At 41.6% G+C, this 7,921-nt stretch overlaps 1 protein-coding gene across 2 annotated transcripts in view; it reads left to right on the top strand.

Annotated features, from left to right (window-relative positions):
• Positions 1 to 2,362: 2,362 nt before the first annotated feature.
• The window catches only part of asic2 (acid-sensing (proton-gated) ion channel 2), a 296,681-nt gene continuing 291,122 nt past the window's right edge, over positions 2,363 to 7,921 (top strand). The window contains exons 1-2 of one of the 2 annotated variants that reach the window (XM_047572125.1): positions 2,363 to 2,523; positions 5,034 to 5,656. In XM_047572125.1, the coding sequence (XP_047428081.1) occupies positions 5,081 to 5,656 (576 nt within the window). In that variant the 5' untranslated portion in view covers positions 2,363 to 2,523; positions 5,034 to 5,080. Of the gene's footprint in view, positions 2,524 to 4,156; positions 4,385 to 5,033; positions 5,657 to 7,921 lie in introns of those variants that run through there. The other variant, XM_047572126.1, reaches the window with a different exon arrangement.

Raw genomic sequence — 7,921 nt, 5'->3', positions numbered from 1 at the left:
GATTAAAAAATGAATTTAAAAAAATCCCAAACCTTTGCCCTTTTCTTGAAAACTCTTCAAATACATTGGAGCAGACCAGCATGTAAAATATGACAGATGTGAAGTTTCTTATATAAACAGCTATCAAGGGTCACAATTAGACAATGATTAATTTTAAAGAGGTCACAGAGCCAAACAATGAATAAATCACTGCCTTTTACAGCCATGCAACAAATAACCTATTGTTTCTGTGTTAATACCAGCAGGTGGTAGCATTGAACCCCTCCGGGTCTTAGTGGACGTCATTAACCCAGTTGATGAGCTTATAAGAGCGAGCAGACATCCAACGCCTGGTTAATTGGAGGGAACTTAATTTGACCAGAACAGGAGTCTTTGAAACTGTCTTCATGTGTGTATGAGGGAGGGGTTGATACTTCCCTAATCTGCACATCTACCAATTAAGACCTTCACAAAAGGGGAGTTTGGTTCCAGCACTCTGTGGCTCTTGCTAACAGACTCTGGAATAATTTGCCCTTCTACTTCAATCGCCTCTCGCCAGAGGTAATAATCAACTGATCCCAGTCACAGCAACTCCGGTACTTACACATCCTAATTATCTCCTGGTAAGAGCTTATTATTTTTCATACGCCATTAAGATAGTCAGAAAGTGTAATTGCTCTTCCAGTCTAGTCATGCATACAGTACAAGAAGCACCGAATGACCCAAAATAATTTTAAAAATATGTTCAAAAAGGATTCTTATCCTTGGGTTATCCTTGATGTAGCGTCCCTGGAGGAAAGAAAACTTTCTCATCACTGATTTAAAGCACTGGTAATGCAGAAATATGCCTGAAAAGGGCTGGAGAAATTGACATCCTGACAGACCTTTCTCTGTTCAAATAATGACCACGCTGCCTTCTGAACAATGTGGACTAAAAACAGAAACCGGTTGATGCGCGTAAGGCGAGAGTCACAAACTTTAGACACAGTCTTACACCAAAGTCAGTTCAGAAGCTGTGTGGGATCATTTGATTATGTTACATGTTCTTCACAAGTGATGGAGGTAAAAATGATCATTCTGAAAATATCCATGTTTTTGAGCACACACAAAATGAATTCTCATCTGTCTTGGTTGATGGTTGAAGCAGCTGTATTGAGGGGTTCTTTCATTTTGATCATCTTATTATCTTAAATATAGTCAAGTACAAGAAAGATGTCAAAATAATTGGAAAATTGAACATCTTTTCAACTCCCTCTGCTGATAAAGAGCATGTGATATGATTGAAAGCTAAAGAACGGCTACTAGATGTCTCTTGAATTAGCATTCTAGTCAACACTGAACTTTAAACCTCAAATAATAATGGAATAAAATGTGTTGTTAGATTGGTTTCAATTTAGTGCATATAATATTGTGTCCACATGTATATATGTGCATGCACTTGATGTCTCTAAGAGTACCGATTCTCTGCTGTCAGTGTTAATCAAAGTCAAAAAGCACATTTATTCTGACGGACAAACAAACTCCGACTCATATTTCACAAAGGTTTTTAGCCTTAATACCATGCAAATTAAAAAGAAAAGTATAAGGAAAGGCTAACAATCCTCCCGCCTTTACTAATCCTGCGGTTGGTTGGATGGATTAAGGCAGATAAGATTGCTAAAGCAAAAAGCCTTATTTTCAACCCGGGAGACTGTTTAATCCCTGTAAAACTACACTCATTACCTCGTGGAAAAAAATGGGGAGATTTGCTTAATTAAGTTGTTAAGAAACCAGCAAACCCTGCAGCTGTGTGAGACCACAGCAAATTTCATTTGGGAGAAAGGCTGTGTAGTCGACTGTGTGATGGCTCGGGGTGAAAATGAGTGTGTGCTTGACAGAAAGATAACACTAACACGTTGCATCTTTGAGCTTCAGTCATTTGAAACTTTTATTGAAGGTTTCTGTGTCTTGCAAATTGCTGAATTTGTGCGTAAGGGCAACGTGATGGAGGGACAGCCCACACTGACAAAGTCTCTTAATATGAATAGTTTAGTCACAAAATAATGATATTTGACTATTGATAGCTCTTAGACTGAGACTTATATATTCTTGGTGTAAAAGGTCCAGGGCCAGCTCTAGTCTCACATACTGTTGATCCCATTATTTTGTATGTTAGACTCTGCTAAGTAAAGAGAGTCACAATGCTGAGTCACAATGCTATATTTTTCTTATACAACAAAAACCAGCAAAACACAAGTGATTTAACAACAGAACGACCCAGTCTGGACATATCTTATTTTGACATGCGACAACGGAAAGCTGGATCATTTCCGGTCGCCATCTTTTACCTAATTAGTTTGCAGGTGCGCAAACAACATGTCAGGACCTCGTTAATTTTCAGGTTTTTTTTTTTTTTTTTTTTTGTTAAACTAGCAAACTAAACTAGCAAAGCAAAAATCTAAACACGTGAAGGATTATTTTACCCGAAAACGAAGAAAGAAGAGGATTAAAACAAGGACTGGCGGCGGAACCAGCCTGCTGTATGTATGACGTTTGACACAGCAGGTAAGCTAACGTAACAAACTAATTCTAACCTTTTGGTGACTGGGAAGTAGAAAAGGTCTTCGTAAAATGCATTAAAACGATTAAAATAACTTGACAAAACAAGAGCACATAGCTAACGTGCTGTCTGAAGGTTTGCGCGGAGGAAAGGGGACGTAGTGATAAAACAACATGTTGAACAAAATGTTGCTAGTATGGACGAAATCTTTGTGCGAATAACCATTTAAATGCCCCACAATAATTATTTACTATTGGTAAAATGATTGCATTATTCAGTTGTTAATTGTATTATCATTCACCTGTTTGCACGGTACAAACGGGAATTTAATTAAAGGCATGGTATGTAAATGGCGCTTCACATACCCTGCTTTCATTTTAAGCTGCACAAAACTTTAGAAAATAGTATTCTAGCGCTATTAAGGCATCATTTCATGTGCGTGGCTGTTTCATTTGGCTTGCACATTAATTTTTAATCACTTAATTAGGGGTGTTCAGTAATTGCCCGTAATCGGAGAAAATGAGGTTTGCAGCTGACAGCATCTTGGGATGTTACCAAAAGGGACCTTGAATCTTTTAAGTGGGTGGTTTGCTGTTCGGATTCATTGAATCATTGTCAGTATCGACTTGTATCTGTTGGGTCTATCATGTCATAGAAGGTGGGAAATGGTTTAAAAATGTATTACCGTTATTATTATTATTTGTCTAAATATTGGTCAGGGGCAATAGTTTAGCTTCCATCTTTAATGAGCTTTACGTTTCATTCTAGCTGATACTGATGAGTTGAAAAGCCCACTTGTTGTCAGCATGCTGACAACCTGTCTATTTCTATTTAGTCCAAAGACACGCTGGGGTGTTTCGCTTTCTCTTTACCACCTTTAAACACTCTCACAGCCTTCTGTTATTTTCTTCTCACCCCTTTCCCCATCCTGTCTCCTTGTATTGCTTCACATGCCGGCTTTTTTTCTTTCTTTCTTGACACAAAGCTACTTGTACTGCTAAATGAATCAAATTCTTCCAGTAAGACATCGAAGTGTTTAGTTTCAATGTTATGTTACACATCGCCAACGCAGTCTGTGTACTTATTAATCCCTTCGCATCTGCATCCATCTCCATGCGACGTTATGTGGCTGAATTACTCTGTGTGACATTGCTGCACAGCCCTTTGTGACCACACTTCTCCGTTTGCTCTTTTTTTAGGTTTCCCATCTTATTTTTGTCCTCATCCCTCCCCTCAACCTACATCTCCCTGCCTTTACTCCTCCGTCTCCACTTCTGCTTCACTTGCCATGACATACACCACCCCTCCCTCCCCGACCATGCAGCCACCACTGTTTTCCCCTCTACTATCTGTCTCTCTGACTGCCTCTCGTTTTGCATCCATCCATCTCTCTGTTTGTGCTGATGTGAAACACGATAGGCTGAGACACAAATGTGAGCAAAGTTAGCTGCTGGAGGAGGGAGGAGGAAACATGTTCAATAAAAGACTTGGCTTTGGAGAGAGCCACGGAAGAGAGCGTTGTCTTCCCTCCTCTCTCCCCCTCCCTCCCTCTCTCTACTCTCTCGTCGTGCAACCATGTGTGTTTGTGTGTGTGCCTCTCGTTTCTCCCGGCTCCGCTGTTGTTCACAGCCGCCACAGATGAGCTAGGAAGAGGAGGGAAAGCGGATGTATCTGGCCAGAGGAAAACAGGAGGAGTTTCGATCGGCATGCGAGACTACCCAGCGGCTCTGATTATCAACGGCTCTCTCTCTCTAGCCTCCTCTGTGTCCCTCTCTCTTTCACACACGCACAAATACACACGTGCGCTCTCAGACCCGCACACACTCACGCCAGCTGGATGTCTTCTCGCTAGGCTGAACGAGAGAGGTGCTTAGGCTTGTCATTAGTTGAGGGTACGGGAGACCATGAGAGGACTTGACGTGTGTGTCTGCATGCACATGCATAAGAGTTACCGCGCGGGTGTTTGTGTTTTTGAATGGAGATGAGTCGAGACGCTAAATACACAGAGGCAGCTTTCATTGGCTTGTGGCTTAAGTGACTCTCACCTCTTGCTCCGGGTGTCACAGAGGACTTACCTCTGGTGCTTTTTGTCAATGAAATCGAGCAGTCACAGAGGGCAACAGAGGATGAAAGGGAGGAGGGCATTTTGGGATTTGGATAGTGTGTGTGTGTGTGTGTTCAGGGTGTAGTAGGAGCCACAGGCAGGCTAGCAGCCACAGTAACTCTCAGTTCAAGGAAGTGATTGAGAGTGGAGGTGGAGAGGGATGCCCTAAGGGAGCATCCTTCTCCTCTGTCTCTGACTCTCTGTAGTAAGTATTTGGATTGTGGGGGTCTTAGTCCTCCTGCATGTGCCTCCTCTCCTTTATTTTTCAGGTTTTTAATCAGTACTTGGTGCAAGTACTTTTTTGTTAACCTTTTTATTCTTTTGTCCCCTCCCTTTTTATGTCTGCCTCTAATCTGTATGGTCAATTTGATTATGGAGTCTCTTAATAATGTTCCCTCTCTGTCTGTGCAGGTGCGAGGTGTACAGGGGGGTTCCCTCGCTGAGGAGGTGGAGGGCTGATGATGGATCTGAAGGAAAGCTGTGGTAGTCAGGGGAGCCAGGAGAGCTCCAGTCTGCACCCCACTTCTTGGCAGGCCTTTGCCCACACCAGCACACTGCATGGCCTGCGCTTCGTCTTCCCTTATGGTCAGCCCGGTGCACGTCGCTTGCTTTGGGCTGCAGCTCTGCTGGCCTGCCTGGGACTGTTAGCTTTGGAGAGTGCAGAGCGACTGGCCTATTTCCTCTCCTACCCTCACGTGACCAGCGTGGACGCCGTGGTGTCTAGCAGTCTGGTTTTCCCTGCTGTGACTATTTGTAACCTCAATTCTTACCGCTTCAGCCGTCTCACACGCAACGACCTGTACCATGCTGGAGAGCTGCTAGCCCTGCTGGATGTGCACCTGACAATCCCCCAGCCACACCTGGCTGAACCTGATGTCCTCGCTTTTCTGCAGGAAAAAGCCAACTTCACGGCCTACAAGCCCAAAGCGTTCAGCATGAAGGAGTTCATCGAGAGGGTCGGCCATGATTTGAAAGAGATGATGCTCTACTGCAGATACCAAGGACAAGACTGCAGCCACAGTGACTTCAAAACCGTGAGTCCACTCATATCTACTTTTAAATGTCAACTGTGGTCTTGACGCAGGTATGGTCAGACACTCTTTGCAGTCCTTTGGACTCTTCTGTATTGCTGCACAGTTTGGCTCTTAAGCTTTGTTCTGCAAATATATTTATGCTGTTGCCTAGGTACCTTGGTCTTGCAATTGCAGTGCTGGGACAGGCCTTACATATTTTAGTCACTGAAATGTCAGAACATTTCAACCATATTTGTCTCACTGCTGGATTAATTGATGAATGCATTGAAAAATCACAGCCCCAGAATGCCATTATTTGAGTGGTTGCAAGTGTTAATTTCTGCCTCTGGTTTGGCATGCTGTTGAGCGTAGCCTCTTTTGCTTTGTTTGTTCTGTGTCAATAGTATCCTTGTAAAACCCGAGGGCACTGAGAGCAAGGATATGTTCCATTGCAGTGCATTTTATTGGATTGATACATCTAAAATCATGATCGGAATGTGTTCCATTTACTTTTTGGTAGATTTAAGTAAGCACGCTCATAGTTGGTTCTGACATTAAAGTGTGATATTTGGAACATCCACTTGTTGCATACTTGGACTCCCTCAAGCTTATTGTTAATTAAGTCCATCAGTGAGTTGATCAACAGCACACTGCATGAATGCTTGAAAAGAGAAAGTTGAGGTTTTAATGACCCAACCCGGTTTTTCCTATTGACTTTGAATATTTCTTTAATGTAAATGTTTAAAGGCTTTAAAAAAATCTTATTAAAGCCCTGGAATTTTTCACAAGTATCCCAGGTTTCCCAGTTTTCGGGGTTTGACTTTTCATAAACAAATGCTCTCTTTCATTATTACCCCATACTATTAATATAATTATGACAAGGATAGTGGTTGACTGGTTTTTATTCAAATTGGAATTTTGAGTCTCTGACCCAATACATATTGGTTCTCTCTGGGTACTCTGGGTTCCCCCCTCAGTCTAAAGGCACGCTCGTTAGGTTCATTGGTGATTCTTAATTGGCTGTAGGTGTGAGTGTGAATGGTCGTCCGTCTTTGTGTTAGCCCTGCGATAGGCTGGCCTCTCGTCCAATGACAGCTGGTATAGGCTCCAGCCCCCCTGAAACCCTCCAGAGAACAAGTGGTTATAGAAGATGAGAATGAGAACTAATATTAAAAAAAAAAAATCTTACAAGCTAAATGTTTTCATATAACAACTATAAAAGCAGTTAAATTGTGGTTGTAGTCTAGCTCTACAGACTGATGTTCCTTTTACAGATCCAGTAAACAGTTTGTCTGTTAATCTTTAATTTAATGTAGCCTTATGTTGCCTTGCATTGAAATGTTAAAAATGAACAAGGCATTGACGTTGGATTGGAAGCCACCTTTAAATAAAGAATGGTATTGATGGTACAGTCCTACAGGCTGAGTGCAGGCTCCACTGTGAAGAGTGCATTCTGACTACAGCTAAACATTTCTCCACAACTTTGCTGAGGGTAATGTGATTTTTATTTATTGAAGGAAAATGTTATCAATAATCAAAAATTGGAAAATCAGTATTATCTGAATGTTTTTACAATGGTTTGTGATAACAAAAAGTCAGATGAGTGATAAAATGTGAATTAAGGTCGTTGTCAGTTTTAAAGAAAAGCTATTTTGCTGATTGTGTGAAGTGAAGTTTAACACCCTTGATGCTCACTGTAATGGACCGCATGGGAGCAAGCTTATAATACTTAACACAAATATAGGGAATGTTGGTTACTTTGCTCGCAGATTGGTTCCCTCTATATGTGAAAGCAAATGTTTCAAATTAAAAGGGCTTCATCATGCAAACACATACGGTCCATATTCCTTCCTTCTCTTCACAGAACAGTTTTAACATGAGGACACAGGGTCATGCATTGGGCAGATGCTTAACTAACAGTTTGAGTATCTATTTTTAGAGATTACAGCATATTTTTTTTGGTGGGCCTCAAAACTGACCACTGATGCATGCACAGTGCAAACTCTGTGATTTCATGTGGTTTGATGAGTGCTTTGTTTTGTAGAGCGGATACTGCTATCATTGTCAGAACTTATTCAAGACAATATATTATGCTTCTAGGTCTGTGTTTGTTACTGTTGAATTGTCACACATTGGCTTTAGTGAGTTTCAATTCACGCCGTCAAATGGATGCTTCCCTACGAGCTCTGATCCATTTTGTAGTGAGCTGCATCAAAACTACTAGCGAGCAGTTCTCTTCTCATGTCTGCCAAGAGATCTGAGATTTTCATAATTTCATTCTGTTGA

The sequence above is a fragment of the Mugil cephalus genome, chromosome 20 (assembly GCF_022458985.1).
Source record: "Mugil cephalus isolate CIBA_MC_2020 chromosome 20, CIBA_Mcephalus_1.1, whole genome shotgun sequence".
Taxonomy (NCBI): domain Eukaryota; kingdom Metazoa; phylum Chordata; class Actinopteri; order Mugiliformes; family Mugilidae; genus Mugil; species Mugil cephalus.
The sequence above is the reverse complement of the archived record's forward strand: the minus strand, read 5'-3'. Positions and strand labels throughout refer to the sequence as shown.